The sequence below is a fragment of the Aulonocara sp. 'chitande type north' Nkhata Bay genome, linkage group LG11 (genome assembly GCF_057382095.1).
Source record: "Aulonocara sp. 'chitande type north' Nkhata Bay isolate Kocher_YH1m ecotype deep benthic linkage group LG11, A_spYH_male_GT1.1, whole genome shotgun sequence".
Lineage (NCBI taxonomy): Eukaryota > Metazoa > Chordata > Actinopteri > Cichliformes > Cichlidae > Aulonocara > Aulonocara sp. 'chitande type north' Nkhata Bay.
In genome coordinates, this window is record NC_141354.1 from 18664994 (window position 1) to 18692032 (window position 27039).

At 41.4% G+C, this 27039-nt stretch overlaps 1 protein-coding gene across 1 annotated transcript in view; it reads right to left on the reverse strand.

The window, feature by feature from the left end:
* The window catches only part of lars2 (leucyl-tRNA synthetase 2, mitochondrial), a 34858-nt gene extending 8832 nt beyond the window's left edge, over nucleotides 1-26026 (reverse strand). Inside the window, exons 1-13 of the mRNA XM_086310890.1 lie at nucleotides 25861-26026; nucleotides 21796-22028; nucleotides 19186-19317; nucleotides 11555-11646; nucleotides 10085-10145; nucleotides 9893-9982; nucleotides 9449-9592; nucleotides 6582-6689; nucleotides 5467-5626; nucleotides 4981-5085; nucleotides 4763-4878; nucleotides 4392-4675; nucleotides 965-1063 (exon numbers count right to left, since the gene is read on the reverse strand). Coding sequence (XP_086167016.1) covers nucleotides 965-1063; nucleotides 4392-4675; nucleotides 4763-4878; nucleotides 4981-5085; nucleotides 5467-5626; nucleotides 6582-6689; nucleotides 9449-9592; nucleotides 9893-9982; nucleotides 10085-10145; nucleotides 11555-11646; nucleotides 19186-19317; nucleotides 21796-22020 — 1616 coding nt within the window. The 5' untranslated portion in view covers nucleotides 22021-22028; nucleotides 25861-26026. The remainder of the gene's footprint in view (nucleotides 1-964; nucleotides 1064-4391; nucleotides 4676-4762; nucleotides 4879-4980; nucleotides 5086-5466; nucleotides 5627-6581; nucleotides 6690-9448; nucleotides 9593-9892; nucleotides 9983-10084; nucleotides 10146-11554; nucleotides 11647-19185; nucleotides 19318-21795; nucleotides 22029-25860) is intronic.
* Nucleotides 26027-27039: the final 1013 nt, after the last annotated feature.

Here is a 27039-nt window from a genome sequence, read left to right on the forward strand (position 1 = left end):
AGCCGCGTGTAGTCAGCCTGGCTGTCATGATGGAGTATCGGTAATGACGCTTTTTAGGGAAGACTTACATCATTACTCTCCTTCACACGTCTCTGCCTCCAACCCTCCCTCTGTGCCTGATAGCACCTCCAGATAATTGAACCGGGGTGGAGGGGAGTTATGAACTCACAAAGCTGAAAATAATTCGGACTCACTTCTGGCAAGAGGCCAAGGAAGTCTAATACATAACACCCTGTTCCCATTTCCTTCATCGCACTTGCTACTTTAAAACATCACTCGCTTCCCATTTTCGCTCCCAATCCCCCACCCCGCGTGTATACGGCTCAGCAATCCAACTGAAATGCACAAATGGTGTAATTGCTTTTTCTGTTGTGCTGTAATCTGTCCGGCAAAGAAAAGTGATGGAGAGAGCAGTCCCCCTCCCTTTTTAAAGCAGCTTTACGGCTAGGTCAGGGCACTGGGAAATTAATCTCTTTTGTTAAGCTCAGGGTATCACCGCCACCCCAGCAGGTGACGGCCATTGCTCCATAATCTCTATCGGCAAAGAGTGCAACTTTCAGGGAAGTGCGTATGCATATCTGCGTGTACACAACCCAATACAAGTGTTTCAAGCAGGCAAGTGGGAGAGAGAGTGGGTGATCTAACAATGAGCATAATCATAGTTTGAGTACAACTTACACCAATAGCACTTATAGAGTTTGTATTTACACAGCGATTACACAGCGACCTTTCTTCATATCTAAATAGACAGACATGCTTCTTCTCCTACTGCTGGAGAACCTTTTGCAACTTCCTCTTTTCTCGTTTTCTTTTAAACAAATACGATTGTAATAAAAGGTGAGAAAGAAGGTAAGAAAAAAAGATGCAAGAAAGAAAAGTAAATAAGTCTACATTTGTTGGCCTCATTGAGCCAGAGATGGATGAACAGGAACATATTAAAGCTTCAAGAGGAGGCTGTTTATACCTGTATGCATTGTGAGGGTCTGTGTATCTAAAATAATACCAGGCCGAGTCCACAAATGTGTCCATGGTGTCAGTTTCCCTTCTCGCTGGGCCCTTGCATCTGACAGGAGAGACAAAGAGAGAGTTGGCAAAGGAAGGACTGGGAAAAAAACAACAAAAAAAACAGGCTGATAAATTAGAAAGTGAACAAATGAATGATGTCTGTTTGTATGCTCAGAGAAAATGGCTCATTATGTGATTAACGTGGGTGTGCGCGCGCATGTGTGTGTGTGTAACGCTGCCTGCATCTGGCTGTGGGGGTCATGTCCCCGTGGAGAAGCACAGCTGAAGCCAGCCTGGCACCAGAGCTCTGTTCTTGTGCCCTGACTAACAGGCTGTGCTAACAGGAAAAGAACTGGCAGGACGCACACACGATCATGTGTTTGTGTTGGAAATGCCACCTTGTGCCCCTCTCTATCCAAGCCAAACAGCACTTGGGTATGTGATGCGAATCTGCCAGCAACACTTTCACAGTGCAGGAGAGGACATCGGCAAAGAGGGGGAAGGAGGCGGGGCTTTTGGAGAGTACTTCTGCTTCAGTTTAAAAGCATTTAATGGAACGGTGAAAGCATCTGCCTTTTACTTATAATGAGTCTCAAAAGATTTAAAATCAGTGTCCCAGAAAGACAAACAGAGAAACAGCTCTGAGCTTTGCTACAGTGTGTGCAGCGGAGCTGGTGTCGTCTCCTGGACCTCGTGGGATGTCTCCGTTTCATCTTAAACTCCGTCTACTGCTCGACGCGTTCTGATTCATCTCACAGTCACATTTTTTTAGTCAGACACGCGCACGTAGAGAGGCAAAAACTCCTCGACCACCTACCATACCAGTCTATAATAAGGCTGTGATGATGAGGTAAGAGCTGGAGGTTGCCTAGCAACAAGGCTAAGGTGTAGCACAGTTAATATTTGGAAGTCAGGTGTTATTTCATATGATGAAAACCCAGCAGTATAACAAAACCCAGTCTATCACAAAAGCGCTCAAATGGAAAGAGAAAATTAGTGTGCACAAAGAAAGAAAGAAAGAAAAAGGATGCTCCTCTCCTTCCTCAGACAGGCCAGTATGGACCAATCAGGAGTCAGATTGTGGCTATTTGATGGACAGCTGGTCCCAGACTACTGAGGATGAGATTTGATGACACAAAGGTGCTCTGTCCAGAGATGGGCCTTCTCTAAGCCATGAAAGGAGCCCAACAACAAAAGTTGGTAGCTAAAACAAACCTGTGCTGGAGAGAGTGTGTAAAATGTGCGTGTGTGTTTGGAGGGTGAGCCAGAAAAAGCCAAAAGGCTCTCAAACAGATGCAGCTAAAGGAGGCAGCTGTCCACTCGAAAGCTCTCCACTACAGCAACGTGGCCCCAATCTGCTGTGTGTCCACCTGCTCATATGTTGGTGTTGTGCTAACTAAGCAGTCTCGCCTTTTACCTGCAAACCCACACCTGCACGCACACCTTCTTAAACCAGACTAAATCAAAGCTCAGGGTTCAGTTGGCAGACCAATTTACAGAACTGCAGAGGTTATGAGACAAAGATGAGCACGCAGGAAATGACTTCGTCAAGGACAGACAAAACTGCATTCCTGCCACCCATCTCTCATCGCCCTGCCCGTCTGTGTTCCTCGCAAACTTTAATTGGACATGGTCGACAAGTGACGAGAACAAATTTCAACAGACACTTAACATCGGAGGGGAGATGGGAAGAGAGGAGATAACGGCGTCTTTGCGATTATAGCCATCAATCACTGCTGATGGGGGGGAATTATAGTAGCTTTGTGGAAGTGAGTGAACACAATCTGATGACTTGTGCCATCTGCGACTGAGTGGGCCTTGGTTTTAATCAACATGGTGCCATGGCGGTGATTAGTCTTATTCAGAGAGGAATTCCCATGTCAGCAAGGCGCTCTGTAGACGCCAGTTGAGCAGTCATTCTGCATTCAGCACATTCACTGATGAGCTGCTGAGATGTGTGTGTGTGTGTGTCCGTGTGTGTGAATGATTAGGCACTGTGCATAAAAGGTAAATGCATGCATGTCCGTGCTTGTAGGGCATTCGTGTGCATCTCTCGAGACACAGCTGGCTTATATAACACCCATCATCATCATCATCATCATCATCTCATGCTGCTCGTGTCAGAGATGCCACTGATTACATAACCCCGAATGAACAAAAGTATTAATCATGCAATTTACAGGCTTGCACTCAATGCAAAGTGTTCCTGTAAAGCTGTCAGTCCTCTCAGGCCCGATTGACAGCGATCTCATTTTGTCAGTGTTGTTCTCCTGAGGAAACACAGGAAGGAAAGGCGGCCACAAACGCCATAACAGGCATGATCATTTCCCCAAAACGCTTATGCTGTGCTAGAAAAGGAATAACACTGTGTATCTCATATACAGTATGACATAGACGGACGTGTGGCTGTGCTGATGCTAATACTAACAGTGCTTCAGGAGATGGTGTTGATCCAGTGATACTTGTACAAATGGGATCTATGAGATACAGAACTGAACAAAAGGCTTGATTGGAGTGAACATATTCAGGAGTTCCCACACTAATCGGACCGGATTTTTCAAATTGTAAAAAAGAACCAGAGCAGTGACCTCCGAGGCAGTTCCTCGAACGGTCACCAGAGACTTCTATTTTAAATGATTCAACATTATAGCAGACGTAAACATGTTTAATCCTGATGCAAGAATACGATTTTGCTCTATTGCTATTTTTCCTGTTTGTGGGGCCTTGTTCCAGTTAATCTAATACAAAAAAAGACCTCTCAGCCATTCTTTGTGGAGTTTGCGCCTTTTGAAGAATTTTATTTGCAGCTATGCAATAAATAATATGGCTCACTCAATGGTAGCCAACAAACTCTTTGGACTCTTGTAAGCAAATGTTAAGGTGCATAAATGACAAAAGCTGCTATAAACAGCTTCCCAAGCTGCATTTTCTGGCTGCAGTGACACTGACACTTTATGCATTATATGTTTGTTCTTAGATAATAAACTGCAGCTGACCAGTATAACAAGTACAGGCTATAGTAGTAATTATATGCACTCATTAAAACTGTTATTGTGTGGTCTATAAAAGCATAACAGAGGGTTCAGCACCTCCTAGCTGCTACTCTTTCCTGTGCATTTTCTACATTAATTTGAATATTAGGAAGGAACGTAAGGCCCTGTGAGCATCACTGCGTGTTATAGACAATTTACAAATACTAATTCTCCATTTTTAAGGATTTAAGAAAGATGTCACATCCTGTACCTTCTCCTTCCCTCCTTCTTATACACTGCTTATCTATTTGTTTGTAATGGCACGAAAGGTTAATGAGACACATGAAGTGGGATAAATGAAGTCTACAGTCCTGCTGTGCGTTATACAGGGCTGATAATACTCAGCGTTCTCACCTGGGACATTTGCAGTTGACCCAGTCATGTGCTGCTTCTAGAGGCGACGCCCCTTTTCCTGTAATCGATGGCAGCTTTGGCAGAGTAACTGGTAACTCCTCCTCAGGGACGGCGACCGGACCGCATGACCCACAGTGCACCACAGGGATGGGTGTGCCCCAGTATCGCTGTCTGGATATCAACCAATCTCTGAGCTTGGAGCTGGTTAGGTAGCCTCCAACCTTCTGTTCTTTGGCCTTCTGGGTAATAGAGTTAAAGGCTTGATCTCTGGTAAGGCCTGAGAACTATGCAACAGATAAAAGAAGAGGGACAAAAGAATGAAAATAGTGTTGTTTGCTTTTTATTAAAGAATGATTAGTATTAGTGCTGACCTCCTCAGAGTTGATGAGGGTTTGTGTCCCATCTTCACGAGTTTTCAGCACTGATGCCCAACTCAGATTCAGAGCTCTAGCTACAGACAGATCCTCTTCATTACAGTCTGGGACACCTGTAACATACATGTGCAGCATGAACATGTCAAGAAGGTAAAAGCACTCAACAGACATAAGATGCTGCTTATTTCAATCCTTTTTACTTGTTCATAACGCACCAACCACAGTATCCAGATAGTCATCAAAAGTCTCCTTGTGTGAGATGACCAGGGGAACCTCACGGCCGGTGAACAGGTTGTGAGCGGTGATGTCTGTCAGGGAGTCTGAAGAGCAAAGGGCAGGAGGGGAATGAGAGGCAGCGCTGCTTCCCCTGGCAGCTCATTATCAACAACTGTTCACCACTGAGACTAGTTCAAGGGGAACCCAATTAACAAACAGTCCACTGCAGCTTCTACAACCAAACCTCGACTGTGTTCGAAATTAAATATTTACATTAGCGCAAGGTATCCAACATGCATCCACTCCAGGATATGGAACACATAAAGACAAGTACAATACAAAACTTTAATGAAGTGTATAAAAAATATAGTTCGCAATTCTTCAAAGAAAAGCTAGTAATCATACAAGAACATATTAAAGTGTGTAAACTCCAGTTTGAAAACAGCCTGAGCACAAGCTGGTTGCGAGTGTGGAGAGATGCCAACCTCTGCCTGGCTGAAAGGCTTCCTGCAGAGCGGAGCGCACTGAGCTACTGCCGTGCAGCAGTCTGTGGGAGGGCAGGATGGCCAGGTAAGCAGCTCCGTACACCGTCTCCGGGGAGGAGCTGTAGGCTGACAGGGTCTCTCCTGTTTCCTTCCCATTCACCTGGAAAATAAGAGAGGAGGCATGTGGGAAACTGTCACATCCACAGCGGCACAGAGGTCGAATAAACAGCGAGGACCTGCTGGCTTTCTATTCCATATTTCTGTAAGATGGCAAATAAAACTAGAACAAAGCAACGGTTAGCATTTTTATGATTTTTATAACATAACAATTTTTATAACATATACACACATATATATATATATATATATACACAAATTTTGAATCACAGCTTATAAAACTTGACCACAGTGACTCAGATATATAAAACACCTTCAGGGCTTACTGGGCTCTTTTAGCTACAATAAACATCCTGAGATCACTTTTAGATGGCGCACAGTTATTTAAGGATATTCTAATTAACAATTAGTACCCATCACGCTAAAAATCATACTGATAGGAGATAATTGCAATTAACAGCAGCATTTTACAAACTCTAGTTTTTACTTTAATTTTACATTCCTTCATAACAACCCTTTCCAATTATTATCCAACCCTCTTTCCTCTATAAATATAAAAATACTACAAAATATCTCAATTAAAGAACCGACTTGAGTGATTTTTATTTTTAAGGAAAACTGCTTTAATAATGCCAGTAATTGGGTTCTCAGTTGGCTTTTTGATGTCTCTCAGTTTGAGACAACAGGCTTGTGAAGAAGCCTAAATACGACTTTCAGCAGCAAGTAATCTGCGACATCATCTGTTTGGGTAAATTGCTACTTGTAGCAGATGCAGTGAAAGCAAATAATAAGTATGGATTTCGATGTTTTGGTACATGATGTTAATAGAAACAGATAAAAAGAGAGCTGTCAAAGAAACTCAAAGCAGGCAATCAGTGCTCGGGGTGAAAGAGATGAAAAACAGAAGCACAGAAGAGGGAGCACTTGCTGGGAAAGTGCTGAGAGACTGAAAGAAAACAAGAAAAGTGAAGAGGAGAGAGAAAGGAGTCGAGATCCACCTTCAGTTTGAAGTCGAAGTAGCATCCGGTGCACTCTCCAATCCAGTTTGCCTGCATGGCTTTGACCCCGTACCACTCTGGAAGGTCCTGCAGGGCGTCCAGGAGGGGCTGAAAGAGATAAAGCCACAAGTTTACTACTTTGTACAAGTTTGGAAGGAGCTAATTTTCCACTTCACTGTGGAAAAGAGATATTCCTATTAGTATGTGGCTGTCTAGGATAATGCAATTGACTCCAATTCCGTGTGGCCTCTTTCAAAGCGCAGCCAATTTATTTTGACAAAGCAGCAGAGCCGACCAGGTCACATTATGCAGACAAAAAGGGATTCTCAAAAATTGTGACCTCTGCTCGCCCTCTTTCCTGGATATCGCAAAGCAATCGCCTATATAGTGTGCACACTACCTCACACACCCACACTTCACATACACACCCATAAGCCCATACACCCCCCCCACACACACACACACACCCAGACACACAACAACATTTATACTGCATGATTAAAGGAAGCTATGCATATCAACAAGGCTCAAGCCAAAAAGCCACAGCTGGTCTGAGGCCAGAGATGTTATAATTCTCAATTTCCTTTTCAGTCTGTCAGCATCTATTACCCACAAACCACCCCTCCACCCCATCGTGGTGCAGTTCAGCATGCAGTACCTCATCACAGAGTTATCAATACGAACATAAACACTAGCCATAGTCATCGCTAGCATGAGTGCAGCTCGTCAGTTATGGATTCCCTTCAGAGCGAGAGGGGAAAAAAGGGGCATAAATCCCGAAAAACGTGTGTCAGCGTGACTGAGAGGCTGCTGGAAGGAGACACAGCAAAACAAAGATGACGAAAAAAAAGCTACGAGTGAGAATCGGGCACGGCTTTAAAGTGAAAGGCAGTGAGTGTTTTTCTCACAAAAGCCAGAAAAAACATTAACAGCAAGGACATGAGTCCCTGGCAACAAAGAAAAGCTCAAGCATGAAATAAGAGTAACCAAGTACTGTGTGTGTGCATGTGTGAGTGAGACATGTCAAGTACACTTCTGGGAAATATATTAACACAGTGAGGAAACACACAAACAGCTGTACTTTGGAAGTGGGTTCAGTTGTCGGGTGTTAATTTACTTGGAGGAAATCAAACATTTCTGGAAGCTATTTGAACAATACTGCACGTGAGCGGCGCACTGAGCTCTCGCTTTTTGTGAATCATTTAGATGTCAGTCGTGGTGTAATAGGCAGGCAGCATTTGTCTGAGTGCAACAAGTGTGATTATGCATGAAATTGAAAACTCCTGCTCCTGCCATGTGATCATTTAGCATCCTGCACGCTCCACATGGGAAGAAAAAAAAAGGATCCATCTTAGTAATAATACACAGTCGTTGCACAATGTGGAATAACTTGACAGCTAAACTGAATAAATGTTGCCTGAAGTTAATGTTGTCTAACAGACTCGAACACGTTTAGAGGCGAGCGGACAGAAATAAAAAAAAAAAGGAAATCACAGTCCAATTACATCGCTTTTTATTTGTCACGCTCTGGTTTGACACGGTCCGCCTTTCCCTCCATCTGTCTCTCTCACTTCTCTCCCTTAACACCTTCCTCTTCCTTCCTTCCCACTTCTCTGCTCTTCAGAGAAAATTAGAAATGCAGGAACACATTGTCACAGTAGGCTGCTTCCACCTCCGCTCAAACCTCTGACACGGACACGCACGGGCGACTTCGGCGCCGCGGCTGAACCTGAGCGACAGCCGACTGCCGACGAAATTATTTTTTTAATCAAAGTGACAAAGCAGCGAATAAAACCCTCAAACGGACGCGCTGGTGCTCTCGCAAGTTTGGGGTTTGTTTTATTGGAAATTACATGTGTTTTGCATCATTTCCAATGCTTTTCTTTTTTACATTTATTTCACACCGCCCAGGCACTGGTTTCAATGTTATCTCAGTATGAAATGAAACCCCACTCACAAAAACTTGCTTATGCTTTCTTTTATATTGTGATGGAAACAAGAAGAGCTGAAATAATCAGGCAGTGACTGAACCCATAATTTGAATGCAGAGATGTCAAACTTTGTTTTTTTGCTAGGCAAATGTGAGGATTTACTGCTTTGATGTTCTGTATCTCTGACTATGTTTAAAGTTTTGGATGGCTTTGAAGCTGAATTATTTTGTTGGTATTGCAATTTTTGGGAGATTTTCTGCACATTTAGACACCAAAAAAGATGCCCCACAAAATTAAGATCAACTAACATTAACTAAACATGAATGTAATTCCTCATTGCAGCTCTAGAAACAAAAAAAAATGTTATTAGAAACATTTCTACCCAATTTTTCTCAACTCAGTAAACAAACTAAGATAAATTCGAGTTTAAAGTGTTCAAGCACTGAGCACATAAAGCCAAACTTTTCTCTTTTATAGGTACCTGCCTGTACAGTGTATTTCTATGTGCAAGCACATGCACACACATGCATGAGTTCCATGAAAAATGTATGAACTTTCTTTCTGAGGCTGATTCATGTAAGTCCAAAACGGCTAATTTCACCGTGCACCAGCCCTGTTCACCCCTCTGCTTAAAGGTGGAGGCTTCTCATCAGCCAGCCAGGCCACCTGGTGGTATTACTGAGGCTTCTGGTCTCTTTTTCCTTGAAGTAGAGATGCCAGGCTATAAATGATGGTCTCCAGGGGTCTGATTGCAGAACCAGAGAAGCAGGACTGCAGCTGCTGTTACTGAAGTGTCAGCCATGATTGTTATCAGAGGGCTCCGCAGCTCATTTTTGCCCACATGAAGTTTCTGGTCAGCCATTCAGATGCTGCTTGTCACACACATACTGGTGTATCTCTAGCACTGCCTCTCACACACACGCGGTACAGTCATACCTTGGCATAGTTTGTAGTCTTGATGAACCATTGTGTGAGTAGCTTCTGCTCCACCAGAGCTCCAGACCTCCAGGAGTGCCCATTTTCATCCACCTGTTCATCAGCCAGCACCGTCTGATCAACAGGGTCCCAGTTCACCACAGCCTTGGATAACACACATGCACGCACACAGCACACACCCAAACGGCACACATGAGCTCACAAATTGAAAAGCACAGCTTAAGAAGTAGCTCATATTTAAAAGCATATTTTAAGGCCACTGCATTTTATTACACAAAATGAAAAATGTTTTTTCCAGCCTGTCTACCATTTAATCCAGTCAAAGAGAAAACTCTGAGCTGCTTCAATCATTACTGTACCAGTCAGGGATCTGAAACCTGCGCAAGTCATATTATTCATTTAAAAGAAATCCAGGATAAACCAGAGCGCAAATACGATTAATACCTCTTTTTGGTATGCCAGTCCCGCTTCAAAGAGCTTGATAAATAGATACTGCGTCCACCTGTAGTAGTCTGGGAGGCAAGTGGTCACTTCCTGTCAGGAAAGTGAGAATCAGACTCAAAAGGGAGCAAAAGGGGCCTGAAAGCTGCCAAAACTCTCTGTCTGATGCTCAGCTCATCATCACGTGCTGCTTACCCGGTCCCAGTTGAAGCAAAGCCCGAGAGTGTCCAGCTGCTCCCGCATAGACTGTATGTTACTGAAGCGAGAGGAACGGCGCTAGAGTTAGGATATAGTGCACTCATGGGCCACTTTGTTAGGTACACCTTTTCAACTGCTCAACACAAATATTTAATCAGCTAAACTGATCAGCAACAGCAACAGAGGACTGCATCCAGTGCCACTCTGTCAGCTGTGAACAGGGAACTGAGGTTACAGATGGCATATGCTCACCAAATTTGGACAACAGAAGATTGTAAAAATGTTGCCTGGTCTGTTAAGTCTTAATTTCTGCTGCTTTAGATGGTAGGGTCAGCATTTGGTACAAACAACATGAAAGCATGGATCTGTTCTGTGTTCCAACAAAGCTTCAGGTTTCTGGTGGTGTAATGCTGTGGAAGAGGTTTTTCTTTGGGCATACTTTAGGACCTTTAATATCAGTTGAGCATCATTTATGACAACAGTGCACCCATCGTCTAATAGCTTCTTCTAGCAGGATATCAGGCCATATCACAAAACCTCCACCACCACAAACTGGTTTCTTGAACATGACAATAGCCCTCATTTAGCAAAATTACCTTTGGAGTTATGAAACATGTACACCAGCCTATTTTGTTCTTACCACTATGCATACGTTACTAAATCATTCTGAACCAACAGGTTTGTGCTGCCTGCATATAATCTGCATACTGCCATGCCTCCATTTTCTCTATAAGGAGACAGGTTTACCTCCAGGTGAAGCAGAGAGAGCGGTGACGTGTTGCAAAAGAGACGTCTGGACAACTAAGGCAAAAAATTTGGCGAAAATCTGACTGATGAAACCGAAACAATTGTTTTCAAAGAGGAAGCTGGAAAAAGGCAAACGTTTCCAAAGTGTTTCTGTGAGCACTGTTTAAAAAAAACACATAATAATAAAAAGCGATGCTCTGGCTGAAATAACGGATGTTCTGAATATCTTTTGGACAAAAAATTGGTATGAAAAAAAGACTTAAAGGAAAAAGAAGAAACCGGAGCATGTAATCTGTCAGCTCGAGATGAGAAACTCACCGCATCGGTGGGATGTCTGAGTGATGACATCCAGCAACAACAGAAGTCATTTTAAATTAAAGATAAGAAATATAAAAATACAAAATATGTTTGAATTAAACGGTTAAAGGTATAACTTTCCATTTAGTATTTTGTTTACTTAAATGCAATTTTAGAATTTAATTGTAATTCAGAGCATTTTATGGCTTATTGTGTATTTGACAACTATAAATGATGACTAAATGGCAATGCCAGTATTCATTTTAAAGAACTGTTTGAATTCCCTTAGACAGCCATTCATTTGTTTGCAGGCACGGTCTACATTTGTAAGTCAAGACAGGGTCTAACCTAGCACCACAAAAGTGGGCCAATTCCAGTTAGTATATAAAAACAACAAACACTGAGATGTAATAGTTCAAATACCTTTTAGTCCAGTCTTCTGGGTCAAGCCCCCTCTCTATGGCTGCATTCTCAGCTGGAAGTCCAAAGGCATCCCAGCCCATTGGATTTAAGACCTGAAGACACAATCAGGGAACTCGTCATTTTCATTAGCTTTCTGGAAAATGTGAAAGCCATTCGATATTCCTTTTTTAGGACTTTTTATAGAGTAGGAGCTGAATTAACCAAAAAATGGCTTCTCTGTAACGATATGAAATCTGTTTAAATATTGGTCAAAAGTGTCACTGAAGGTTTCAGACTTAACATCACACTTAGACCAAGAGGAGAAAGTTTCCCAGGTGAAAGGAGGAAAATGAAAATAGCCCTGTGGTGTCAACGTGCATCATTCACATAATTAACTGACAGCACCTCTGATCAGCATGCTGTTCACATTACAGCAGGATTTATGCAATCAGTAACTATTAAACCAAAAAAAACAAGTCAGTCTAGGAGGGAACGAGGGTCCTCTGCACGCATCAACTTTATGGTGATGTGTAAATCCCTGCTGGGAGCTTACACATCGGGATGAAAGCACACAGACTAAGAGCCGATGTTTTACTAAAATGTAAAAGGAACTGGTTTAACCTTAGAAAGAAGGGTCAGCATGCTTACATTATTACCCTGAACTTGTTGTAAATATACTGTCACTTTCTATACACATCCTCTCTGAACGCACGGCTCCCCCAGGCAAACACTCGAGGCGACATCTTTTTGGGTCCTCGATGGTGTTTTTCTGCTTACTGGGCGAGACGAAATGAGAGCACAGGAGTGGAAGGCGTGAGTAAAGTAGAGGAGAGGCAGAGCGACGAGGACTCGAGAGCTGGAGAGCATCGCTGAACGGACCCTAACTGGTCTGATGTTTCAGACGAATTGGTATCCTTGGTAACTGCAGGGGCCTCATTTGTAAAGCCGAGTGCTGGATGGTATCAGGCTAAGAGAGCTCAGGAGGAATACAGCCACACTGTGAGTAAAGCAGCCACGATGTGAACTGCAAGCGGAAAAATGTTAGGACAGATGTGCTACTACACTCTTGATCCAGCGTAAATACTTCACTGGTAATAGCTCCACTTATCCTTGTGACCACAGAAAGTGTGAAGCTACCCCGACTTTTTGAGAATCTGTGGCCGTGAAATCAGCACATTGACAAGAGATTGTGGTAGATGGACAAGAGGGTCACTGAAGTCACTGTAATGCAAAGTCAGAGCCAATCAGGGCAGGGCACCATGGGATGAAAGCAGAGGAGAAGAGCTGGGAGACTGATGTTGTTGATATGATGCTACATGCAAGTGTCCACCCACACAGCTCCAGACAAACTCCACTCCATCTGACACTTTGAAATGCAACTTGATAAACGTTTCCTCGTTACACTAGCCCATTCAAAGGTTAACGACCCCTTACCAACCCTTACACATCAGTGTATGTGTAGAGGCAGACCAGCCCTATTAGTCTTTTTAAATAGCTTATTTTTGGGTAGTTCAGCCTTTATATTGGACAGGACAGCAGGGCAGAAGAAAAGGTGGTGCAGGAGGATCATCACACAGGAAATGACCCGGGTTCCTGCAGTAACCTTTTGGTACATCTGTCGGCTGCTCAACGCAGTGAGATATACTGGCGCCCGTCTTTAGCATTTTTATTCCTTTTCATGCTCTAAATGTGGTGAAAATGTACCAATACACACGTGTGTTTGATAAATTTGAACCTACCACCAGCTAATATTTATAAGCATGAAACGAAAAAGCCTGAAAATTTGCTCTGACAGCTGAATAATGAAAAAGCTGATATTGATGTCTGTGTACCATCAGTGCCCATTAGATGCATCTCTGTCAAACTAAAAGCAATCCTACTTTTAAGCAAACTAATAGTTTTGTTACAGTCTTAAGCTAGAATTAATTTAGTTTCATGTCAGGAAATGATTTGTGATAATCAGCAGCGTCATCATTCCGACTGTCGATACATATCCATCAGTCTCAATGAGTCTCTTTGTCAATAAGCACAACTCCACAGGACTCAACTCCACAGGCTGCCAGCCGGTCGTATTCTGGTTATAATCCAATAGAACATGAAGGTTACAGAGTGCAAATGTAATAGTTAACAGTGAATTTTTGTAAACCAAAAAACCCACCAGAAAGTAACGTTTTTTGAACAAAAGAGAGAAGAAAACACTTGGTGATCACGTAGACTCAGGGTCTCGTCTCAGCCGAAATTGTCTGCTCTGAAAAATCAACTTTCCTTTTGTTGAATTCTGTGTGAAGAAGCTCAAGTGACGTGTGGCTGGATTTAAATGTCGGCAGGCTGCGATTTTGACACATGTGGTATAGACTGTAAAAATTATTATTTTTCCTAAGCAAGAAACAAGCGTTGTTGTTTTCACATAGATAATTACACCCAGCAGCAGTGCCCATGATATCTATCTAAACTGAAAACGGTACTCAGTCATGGTTGGAATAATTAGGACCATTTGTCACGCTTATATGTTTTGCATCAAACTCATTTTAATATCTACGGAAGAGGGTTAGGGTCACCGAAGGGGGAAGGGGAAAAAAAAAAGAAGGAAAAAAAAAAAAAAAAAAAAAAAAAAAGGTGGGCACATCTTTTTTTTTTCCCCTTTTCCAATATTCTGACTTTTTCCCTCAGAATTCTGACTTTAGTCTCAAAATTCTAAATTTTTTTTCCTAGAATTCTCAGATTATATTCAGAATTCTGAGAAAAAATTTTTACTCAGACTTCTGACTATGATCTGAGAATTCTAAGACTAAAGTCAGAATTCTGAGAAAAAAAGTCAGAATTTTGAGATTAAAGTTAGAATTCTGATTTTAATCTCAGAATCTCCGACTTTTTCTCAGAATTCTGAGAAAAAATAAGTGTAAAAAAAACCAAACAAAAACAAGTGTAAAAAAAAAAAAAACCACACTTGAAGTTTCAGGAACAACTTTAATTTTTACTGTTTACTGTGATTATTAGCACGAGCTTTGTACTTACAATAAAGGTTAAAAGTTAACATCTTTTTTTGTTTTGATTACCTCATATTTTGATATTTATAAAGAACTAGGTTAGGTCTAGGTTAAAACTTTCTCTAATTTAGTATGTGACACATGAAAGAACTCCCATTACACATAACTGTTTAAAGGAGAGTGAGTACCTTTCTCAGTTAACTAGTGAATAGGGTAGACTGAGTGCATACAGCAGAACAAACTCAACTTTCTGACCGATGCTGAGAGAAACAAAGTAGTTCTCAGTGATGTGACACCAGGTTTCTGTTCAGAGACAAACCAGCCAGAGGAAGACGGGCAGGTGAAACAAAAATAACACTGCATCTCGTGTAAAGACGGCACCTGGACCAGAAAACACGGAGGAAGAGAGAAACTTGTCACACACCCACCTTTCTTCTTGGGTGGATAGATCATGTACAGACAAAGTCTAACCAAAGAACTGAGCATGTGTTTGTGTCACCGCAGGAGCACGGTCCATGTGACAGACACTGCTCGCGGCTTCATCAGCGGCCGCCGTTTAGTGGAATCAAACAGAGTGCTGAATATCGATTGCAGCACTAGGAGCTGAAACAGAGTGGAGTCAATAACAGACTAGAGCGCTGGTAATCGAGAGTATGGATTTTACTCTATTTACACCTAATTTTAACCTTACAAGGAGACCTCATAGCGAGGATCCAAATTACCACAGCAGGTATTAAAAACCATAGAAACACCTTATAGGAAAAGCAAAACAGCTGCTTATGGGCCGACCTCATTCCTCACTTTATTGTAAGAAGGATTCAGTGTCAGCCAAGGTTATTAAAGTTAACGAAAAGTAAACTAAAAACTAAAACTAGTCATGAAAGTTAACTACTATAATAAAAACCAGATCTCTGAAATAATTTTGTGCAGCAGAAATAAACGTAGTTTTGTCATGTGTTCATTTGGTCAAATCTGTTATCACAAACTATCCGAAGAGACTTTTGTGGACGTGTTTATTGAGGCTTCGGATGTCTACAAGACTGAGTCAGCTGCTTTCAAAATGTCCTGCTGTGCACTGATTTTCCTAAATCTTGCCACAAATACAGCAATACTGAAAAAAAAACTAAACTGAAATTAAACTCTTCAAACTTAGGATTGAAAGAAACTTGAAAGAAAGGCAGACGTCAAATGTGACATGATAGTTGAATGCAAACTATAATGTGATATTCAGAATCCCAGCAGGCAGTAAATTTCAATATTAGCCTTAAAGATGAGTCATTTTACGAAAGTTTGACCTTATTTGACCTCGAAGAAGACGTCAGAGGTTTAAAGTATAGTGATATTAATGCCTATATATCATTCACTATATACTGTCTTTGCACACAACGGCAGTAAGAAAGACCGTTTTAAACAGCCCTATATAGGATTATTATCACTATGACCTTCAGCATAATCTATTGACCTTGAAGTAGAGGTCAGAGGTCAAACATGAGACAATATTTTAAATCTTTATATTTGTAAGAATCATAACCTCTAATTTATTTTTAATTTTATTGAAAGTTTTTGTCAATTTTTGACCAATAAAGCATTAAGTTGGCCTTAAAGACCTTGGTGCATCTAATCCAAATGTTAATGGCTTGTAACCAAAAGCCCACTCTACACAGTTTTTTTTTTTTTATCAGAATCAATTCAAAACTTTTTGAGGCAGTAAGAGTAACACACGCACGCACACATACACAAACATTACAAAAAACATTACCTCCTCCTTGATGGGGTTAAGTGTAAAATGTTTTCTAATTTCTGTCATGGTAATTGCCCCAAAAACAGTTCACGAGACACTGATACAGGCTGACATTACAGCTGAATCAACACCTGTGAGAAGGTAGGATTCATTACTCTCATTTAGAGTAATAAACTGGCACCTGGGTGTGGCGTTGAAATTAGCATTTAAAAAGCAAAGGGATGTACAATAGAAATCAAAGTACAACAAAGAACAATTTAATTACACGCTCTCACGGCGGTGTAAACATCGGCCATCTAATTGAAAGAAACAGGCTCCCTGAGGTAGACTTAAGCTTCTAATCACACTCATATTAATGCTCAAGTCAAACTACTGCATAAGCATTACACGTGTATATAGATGGGAAGCTTCACAGTTCGGAGGAAGAGTAAACAGTGAGTCCAGCAGTGTAAACACAGCTGATATTAAAGAACTGTTGAGCAGAAATAAACAGAAAAAAAGTGGGTTACAGATTGGTGAGGGGAGCCTTTTGAAGTGGCTCCAGTGAGAAAGCAGCAATCATACTGTCAATGCAGCGTCATGTTTTGTATCAAAGACGAGTTCAATGAAGGACTGACTCACCATTTTTCCCAATATTACTAAACAACAGCCAAAACACATCCATTACATTTAACTCCTCACAATAACACCAAGTGTGTGTCTCAAACAGCACATTTGAGGGCGTCACGTCCTTTGTAAGTTTTTGTTTGTCACAGGGAGAGACGTGCGGTGAGGGGAAGATAGCGCACAATAAGCCAAACTGGGGCGTGCATTAAAAGTTAAAAGCTCAAAGGCAGAACAGGCTCATTCCTACAGGGATGGACACCTGAATGTGCTATTGTCATGGGGTATTCTCAGTGTTTACCTGTTACCTGCTTCTCCTCCTGTATGTATTATTTGTGTGTGAATGGTCCTTTGTTGTAACAATGCTTCTAGGCACTAAATCCCACACCAGTACAAAGCTTGTGTATTTCTCCTTTAATGTTGCCACATTCGTAAGCATAATGCATTTGTGAGTTGCACCCATGAAAGACTTAAAAGATCTTCTCTGCCAGTGCCAAACAGCTTATTCTGTTATTGACTCTTGTTTGGTGTCACTTATTGGATATTGGATGATCAGTGTTGGAGAGTAACGGAGTACATGTACCGCCGTTACGTATTTAAAATACAAAATATGAGTAACTGTATTCCGTTACAGTTACCGTTTAAAAAGGTGGTATTTAGAATACAGTTACTTTGTTGAAATAAATGGATTACACGGCAGTATTTTCCCGTTTCATATGTTAGGCTATGCTCTCTCTATTTTTAGTTTCCATGCCGGTGGAAACCCAAACAAAACACGCATTAGGAGGCTCTAATGTCTGTGTCTCAATCTCGTGGTCCATGTCACCTCTACTTGCGGCCCGCATAATGACGTGAAGAAATATTTTAAAAAATTATTCACAAAAATTATTTAATATGAAGGCAATAGGAGAAGTGTTACAGGCATAACTGTAAACAATGTAGCCTCATGGGCAGTGTAGTCCGTGCTGCAGGTTGAATGGACTGACATACCCGTTATGTGTCTGTGAGCGAGGGAGGGAGAAAAAGGAGAGTGGAAAAGTACGAGTTGTCACCGAGCAAAAACGGGAGATGGAAGCATGTAAATATAATAATAACCACTGCAGCCAAAAAGAGCCAAGTTGTAAGTAAGCTATTAAGACTCGACTGTACACCGTGTTCGCGTTTTCCTCCGAAGCAATAAGTTCTGTTGGAGCAGCCTTTCAACGCCTCTCTCTGTCTCTCGCTAGCAAAGTTGACTCAGACAACAAAGTAAAGCTAGTCTTCAGCTACGAGCCCGACACGAACCCCGAAGTATTAGCCAGAGGTCCCTTTACGGTTTTACGCCTTTACGGTTCGGAGCTGCGAACCTGTTTTACAGGTGAGGAATATTTTTCTATAGGAGATTGCTGCAAAAAGTGCAGCCTTGAGTAACGTAACGGAATACGTTACAAAATACATTTTGGGGCATGTATTCTGTAATCTGTAGTGGAATACATTTTAAAAGTAACCTTCCCAACACTGAAGATGATTGACGTACACATACAAAGGCACAGCACCCTGGCACCTCCTCCTCCTCATGGTGGTCACCAGCTTGGTCACACACTGGGGTAGGATGGCGTCTTATTCTTCAACTAACATTTGTCACAAGTCGGCCAGTTGTGTTGGTCACTCTGGCACGAACGGCACGCCCAAGCTGATCCCACAAGCGTTCGGTGGGGTTGAATTCAGGACTGGCTGTAGCACAGGAAGTAGGTTGGTGGTTATATCCTTGAGCAAGATACTAACCAAACTGCTCTCAGATGCATCCACTGGAGTGTGAATGTTAGACAGACCTCACAGAAATAGCGCTTTTCACCAAAGATAACGTTCCTCCACATCATCATCCGATCCGATAAACACCATCAATCAACAGTCAATAGCAGAATAAGCGGTTTGTCATTGGCAGAGAAGATCTGGAAGGTTTTTTATGAGTGCACACAAATGCATGAATTAGAAATAAACAGCCTTTAGACTTATTGCAAACAACAAAGAAATAATAGAGTTTTGTAAGAAAGCAGTTTGAGAGTTTAAACTGAGCAGAAAAGCACTTTATAAGTACCAATCCATTTACATCAAACAGCAGTGTGTCCTGTAATATCACTTATGGAATTTCTGTGTTGGCCATAAAACCCTGTAATTTACTTACAGAGTCAGCAAACTTAAAGCTAAACAGCTCTCGGGACTCTGAAATATGGCACCGCTAAACAACTGCTGCTGTGAGAGCAGAGCATGTTCGGCTTCAATAGGGATGGTACAAGGCAGAAACATAACAAAATAAAAGAATAAAATAAAAGCTGACATACCTGATGCCCTCTCATTTTTTGGAAATGACCAATGGTGTCACTGATGGTATACACTCGCACATGGCCCATATGCAGTCGCCCTGATGGGTAAGGAAACATAGAGAGGACATAAAACTTCTTCTTGTGGGGACTCTGGAGGAAAAAAAAGAAGAAGAAGAGGCCGTTATAGAATCATGAGACATGAGACAAATGACCATAAAACTGACTTTTAATCCTGAAAGCACACAGCAGAGGAGCCTCTCCATTATCAGTCTGGCCTCTGAATGAATCCCATACAACAGAGACTCCATTAAACTGATGAGAACAGGAATAGCTGCTCATCACATAGCGATCGTGAGCGCCGACTGACTCGGGGTATATTACTGTATAAGGCTCTAACAGAGGCTGATTATAGTGTCCGAATTTAAATGATGTCAGTGCAGACCGCTGGTGATTTACAGTCTCAATGCTGTTGCCACAGCAACGCAGTAAGTACCAGTTACACCCAGAAAGACGTGATTACAGGAAACATGAGTCATGAATTTTTCAGTAAATTAATTAGGTCCAGAGTTCTGTGGTAAATGCACTTAATCACTGTGAGCCAGTCCCAGACTGCCACACTGTCAGGCCATTAGGATATATAATCATCCAGAGCTCCGAGTCTGAGATGAGCTGCGAGGGTCAGTGGCAATAATAGATGAGGGCATAATTTAGAAGCATGCACCTATTCGTCTAACTGTGCCTCAAATGTATACATGTGGATCTGTTTCAATACAGGATCAGAGGACAGAATTATTAGCTCAGGTGCTAATAAGTATTTCCCAATTGCTGTTAAACAAAACAAGGAATTTTTAACAGAGCTTTTCCAAACGTCAGAGTTTTACTTTGGATGCGTATTTTACTTTGCACACAGAAAAAAAAATTATGTCACAAAAGCTAATACTACCAGGGTCAAAATTATTAGCCCCACTGATGCTAATAATCAGACACTGGAGTCAGTTTTAGCTGGATAACAGCCTGCAGTTGTTCGTTTCTCACACTCGTTTTCCAATCACAGCCCATTTTTTTCCAGATCTAACGGTCTTCTGGCAGGGACCCTGGGCTTCAGTTCACCCCACAGAGTTTCAGTTTTTCAGGATGTATCCATGCTAGTCAGTAATGCTCACTTTGGCATTCTGAAGGCTGTTCTTCCAGGAGCTATGAATGTTTGGGTTGCTGTCATACTGGAACACAGCGATGACGCAGACCCAGTTTTGCGCTGACTGCTTGAGGTTTTATTTTAAATTCTTCATGATTCTTTCACCTTGGTGAGATTCAAAATCCCAGACATACTGGAGCTTTCCCACAAAACAATACTCCCACCACCACTTTTCACTGGGGAGTTCTTTAGTTGTTTACCTCCCTCTTCTTTCTCCAAACATGAGCGGTATCTCTGATACAGAGCTCTAGTTTTGTCTCATATGGCCAAAGGACGCACTTGCAATAATTATAATCTTTCCTCAGGTTTTCTTTAGCATACTTTAGTCTGGACTGAAGGTGTCTCTTCTGCAGAAGTGGAGTTTTTCATGGTCTGCAACCTCACAATCCATTCTTGTGCAGGTTTTTGATGATTTTCTTCTTTGAGAATATCATTCCTGCCTTGGTTAAGTCATCCACTTGTGTCTCTGCAGTCGTTCTGGGGTCTTCAGACACATCTCTCACTGGTTTTCTTTCCAGAGTCTTTGAAATCTTTCAGCTCCTACCTCTACCAGGCTTGTTCTGTATTGTGTGGATCCATTTGAATTTCTTGAACTCACTCGTGGGTTAAAAATGTTTTGCTCGGTTAAAGAGGGGAGCTAATTACCACTGTCCTCATTTATAGTACGCACTTGGCCCAAGGTAGACACAGCAGAGGTTTTGTGAAACTCAAATAAAATCAGCAGTTTTTTAAACACACACATCTGTGTTTTTCTTGCAAGGACAAACAAAACATTTGTTTGTGCTTATGATGTTTAGATTCTACAAAAGACGTCTACTTGTTGGTGCAACCTTGATTTGTGGAGCACAATTATGATTTCCAACTCATTCAACAGTAATGACCTCTATTTAGGCCATAGAACATCTGAAAGAAGTATTTTTGTTATGTCAAGTATTTACTGAGGATGACTCATGTTTCTCACTCGACATATCAGACATTCATTTCTACTAGCAGTTTACCTCAACACATTTTTACAGCAGCAGCATGTGGGGCAAATGAAATGCCAACCATCTGCTTGTTCCAGCTTCTTATCTAAATATGGATTTATTGGATTATTATATTAGGATTATATAATAATTAGGATTATTATAGGATTTAGTGCATTTCCATCCATGCATGTTCCAGACTGCCTAACCAGGATTGTGGTGGGACAGGAGCCTATCCCAGTTGACACTGAGCAAGAGACAGACTGCCAGTCTATCTCAGGGCCAATTTACAAATCACCAATTAGATCAACATGCATACCTCTGAGCTGTGAGAGGAAGCTGGAGCACTTGCTGTGTCATATATAAACTGAGTTTTGGGTTTTTTTTGTAACTGCTGGTTACCAAAAGCAAAACAATCATTCATTTAATCTTGAGCTTATTATTTGATACTTTGAAAGACCCTCTTACCTCCTCCACTGCATCCTTCCGCCACTGCGCCATAATTCGCGGGTGCCACCATCCTTCCACTTTGCGTCTGGTCTCTGTTCGATAGTCCTTCTCCCACACGCCCGTCTCACTGAACAGGGTGCGACTCCTGGGTGAAATTTGGTGCAGAAATGGACTCTGGAGGGCTCCGCTCCTTTGGGCTGCAAACAGGGGATACAGCGCCAGCCTTCTCACGGACACCCGCATGATTGCGTCTGATAAAACAGGAAAACAGCCAGTGGTGGAAATGTTGACATGCTAGTGAAATACTAAAGTTTCTATTTTTCAGTAGAGGTCAGCTTTAACCGAGCTTTCCCCTAACCTTTGGTAAATATATTAAATAGCTTATAAAACACACAACATGAATGCACACACATTAAAACATCTAACTGACAGAAAATGGAAACAGCAGTTTCCATCTTTACATAGAAATGACAATAAAAGGCTCGTGACTCCGCCCACATGAATCAAATACTTTATCTGATATAGATTTTGCTGCTCTCCCTTTCAAAGCTGCCTCTTCGTGCCCCTTCGGCCCTTTCCTACGCTTGGATCGCTTCCTGGAAGTTTCACTCTGACCGGCCAAACTTGTGCAACTGCAGTGTGTGCTGGATCTCCATCGATGTGACCAAATGGTGAGATGAAAGAAAATAGTCAGGTTTTTGTGGAGTGGAATAAGCTAAACTTATTTTTCAAACCCACTAGAGTCTGACATTATTATTCTAAAAGGCTACAGGGCAGATATGCCCTCCATGGTGTAATATTCAATAAGTAACTAAGTATATTTTATTTTATAGCACATTTAAACCCCAAAGTGTTTTACAGGTTCCTTAAACACTGACATTACACGCAGTCACAATGTTTACGTGAAATAACCAAATCTTCCGGTCACAGTTCCAAATTCTTGACAGAAAAGGTGCGTCTTCAACTCAGATTTAAACATTTGAATTTGGGTCATTTGGGAGGTCACTGCAGAGTTTTGGTGCAGCAGCAGCAAAGACACGAGGTTCTTTTGAAATAAGCTTTGATGATCAGGAGTTACTAAGGAGCCCAAATTTGCAAGAACCTTTTCTTCACCTTATCACTGTGGGGTATTGTTTGAGGTAAAAAATGAATTTACGACTGTAAAATGACTGAAAAAATATGAAGCAAGTGAAGCGCTGTGAATATTTCCCAGAGGGACTGTAAGTGCATTAGAATAGCCCAGTTTAGATGTAACAAATGCATGCGTAACCCTTCCAGATTAGAAGGATTTAAAAATACTGACGGCAGCCGGTGGTACCCAGCCTTTTAGTAGACACATCTATGGTATGAATATCAAAATCCCACTTTGCCTTGTTCTCTTGTTATTGCATTCATAGTATTATTTTTTTTTTTAAAAACTTAAACTTGACCTTAAGGTCAAGGTCACTGAGATTCAAACTTGTCCGAAATTTTTAGCATTTAGATACAACTATGTTACTAATATGAAGTGCCTGTATTGCTTCGTTCTCGAGTTATCTTATTCACAAACGTGGGTGTCCATGTTGCCCGCAGGATGACAACAATACCCCATCAGCCTTTTAGGGCTGAGGGGTTTAAAAAAAAAAAAAGGTTTTCAGTCTGGAGATTGTTCTGATAGTTCTGCAGTAGGTATGAAAAGGGTTTCCCACATCAGTGCATATGACTTCAGATGACTTGAATCTACAGGAATGAGCAACATTACATTAAAGTCCACTTGTTGTGAACAGACTGAGTGACAGTTTCATCCACTGCGATTAATTTATGGCAGCTCTGATTTTTTTAAAATTTCTTTTTACCACTGCTGCTTCACAGCCTGTGTCCATCGCATCAACGTCACTCACACAACAGCACGACTGGTTTATTCAGCGCGATGTGATTACAGCTCTGCCTCTCTCTGAATCTAAGGTATCAAACCACCTGCCTGCTCGGATGAAAGAATGTCATTTGCAGTCAGATGACATGAAATGACACACCGATTTCTCGGCTTTAAATCGGCCTTGTACTTTTAGATTATTCCCACTTCATTATAGGAGGTTAAGTGCACCCAGCTGCCTCTGGACATCACCTGCATGGAAGTGGCAGCTTCACTCAATTTGTGTAATTACTGGTAGGTCAAAAGGACAAAATACTACATTAAAGAAAATATCCAGAACAGGATTACTCTATAAAATAAATTTAAAAAAGTTTACCACTCCCACTGCTAACAACTTGAAAGAAGAAAAACAGATTGATTGTAGGCTGTTTCGGAAAGGTTTCCCTTCCTCCTTAATGATCAGAGAGCAGTTAGGCTAAACTTTCTGCTGGCTTAATGTCGGTCAGACAGTCAGCAGTATGTACGAAAACCCATTTAACCTTGATTTGATTTCACCCAGACACAGACGTGTATATACAGACAGTTTCCAAGGTAACCTGAGAGGCTCGTACAGTCAGCACAGTCTTGGCTGCGGAGGACTACTGCTGCTAACCTGACCTGTAAGGAGAATATTTTCACAGCAGTGACGCATCTGGATCTCAGAAGGAGAGACCTTTAAAGCATCAAAGCGGAGGCTGAAATGATCAGCACGCCCCGACATCAGACTGACATCAAGTCAGTCGGGAAAATATAAATTATGACTAAAGCTGAGGAGGGCTCAGAGGAAAAGGTTACTCTGTATTGTAGGATTGCTGATGTTATGAAAACTTGACAGTTAAACAAATCAGCATGAGAGAGAAAGTTTCAGATGACCTGATTTTAGCAATAAAAACCACTGCTTTTTAAAAAAAAAATTACATCCTAGATTATAAGGAGACAACTGACCAGGATGGACAAATCACTTGGAGAAAGCTGAGCTTTGTCAGCTGCCACTGGTTCTCCTCCACCCACCTGTTTGTGGGACTTTTTTGTCTTCAATATATTCTCTCGAGTATAAGCTAGCATCACAACAGCCAACACTCCTCCCCTCAGGCTGAAGCTGGGAGAGACGAGCACTCAACGCCGTGCGCGTCTCTGACGGTGCGAGTGAGTGGGCTGAGGCGAAAGACTGAGATAATGTTTCTATGGTGACTGGCCTCATCCATTCGGGTGTCTCCTACAAAGAGTAAAACATTGCTTCATCTCAAGCTGATGTCCAAGTCTGTGTGCTGGACTCCAGTACTCAGCAAGGGGTGGGGTGGGGGTGGCTGATTAATTCTTCAAATGAACAGTAACTATGACAATTTAAAAATATATTTTTAAAGCAGAAAACTAGGATCTGGGGGAGAGCTGTGCAGTCAGTCATTATGAGAATCTTTTATAAATGCTCAGATAGGACAGGTGTTTCAATATGTCAGAAGTCAAATGCATCTGTTTCTGGTGCCAGAGCTCACATATATTAAGACAATGAGTAAAGGTGCACTTACTTACATTTGCTCAAGAAACGATAATGTTGCCAGTAATCAAATGTATTGGATACATTTATAAGAATATTCTCAAAACACCATCAAAACTGTGTTACCACAGCTTGTCTTTCTGACCACATGCTCCCAAATTTACAACTCCTAACAACTTTTGGCCTCATTGGATAAAACGATCATATAAATGCAGGCGTTAAATTCAGTTCAGCTTGTCTTACACTGTTAACAATGAGGTGTAATAAGCTATATGGCTTCTGACATGAGAGTTATACACGATTTGCCTGCATATTTGTAAGAAGCACCAAGCAAGCAAATCAAGTAAGAGCAAAAACATTTTGGATTCTAAAACCACAAATAGTCCACATCCTGTTACATTGATACAGCATGCGTCACGCCAATTATCGCGTGACTTTGTTACATGCACGTTATAGGGGTTTTGACATGGTTTCTTTTCCGTCTTTATGCTACAGCGGTATTGCGTGTTGTTATTTCTCGTGATAAACCTGACCTGCTGCTTTATCCGCATAGATAAGCGAATACTCCTCTCTTTAATGCGAATTAAACACAATGGAAACACCTTTTTACACCTGCTGTGTGCATGTTCGTGGAGTCTGTCAGCTGCACACACGATGAAGGAAAGGAGGGAAAAATGTCTTCTGTGAAGCTACTCACCGTTTTATTTCCTACTCCTTTATTTCCGCGCTGTGCTCGGAATAACAGAATACGCCAGTCCGTGTTAAAGAAAACATCCCAACCAGCCTTAAAAACCGTTGTAAACGACCTGTTTTCCTGGCTCACGATTGCACTGTAGGCGCCGCCATATTGGATTTAAATAACCTTTATTAACACAGTGCACAACGACAAAGACAGCCTTTAGCTACATTCCTGACGGATATTGCGATTAACGCCCTGTAATAACTATTTCTAGTACTGCTAGTAATAGTACTAGTACTAACAGTCGCTATTTTCCAGAGGATAAAATGAAAATTGAGTAAACAAAGGTTGACAATTCCTGTTTTGTGACACATTTTTAAAAATTTTCTTTCTAGAGAGGGGATTTTTGAAAATCTCACTTTAACACTAGAACATACTGTCAATGGATGTTTAAAAAAAAGTTTTACTATGTTTATAGGAACAAAATATGTAATAAATAAATAAAAGGATGTAGTTGTCATTATCCAATCAGTTTTTGTATTGCACTGTAGCCTCTAGACAGATAAGCATGTATTCAGCAACTGGCATGAATGAATCTGATAAAACAAAAAGATAACAACAAAACCTTGGATTTAATGGTAAATACAGTAGATTGCTTACTAATGAAGCAGACTACAGATTATATATATATTTGTCCACCCTAGGTATCCTGATTTTTATTGAGCATTTGTTTGTACCTACATCACTGAACATAATTCAAGGGAGTACTAAATCTTCACACAAAGTCATTCAAAACTTCATTGATATCAGGGTGTTTGTTTAGGAAGAATAAACCATTGTGATTCCAATTTATCTGCTGCGGTCCAAATTAACATGACAACAGCCGCATTGGAGAGGCCACAACAAGGCATGTGAACCTCCATATAAACGTTTGCTGTGTCTCCCAGCACAATCTCAAGAGTTCAGAGATGATACCAGGAGATAGGTCTTTACACGGCAAAAGATGGATTGATGCCTCTCTACAGCAGGTCCAGGTGTCTTCTGGTATCTCAGCTATACTCTTGAGACCACATTACGAGGCACAGCAAACCTTCTTGCAGTGTCACATATGGATGCGCCATCCTGGAGGTGCTGGAATACCTGTGCAACCTGAATGAGATGCAGGTATTATCTCAGGCTAAAACAAAATAAGAGAAA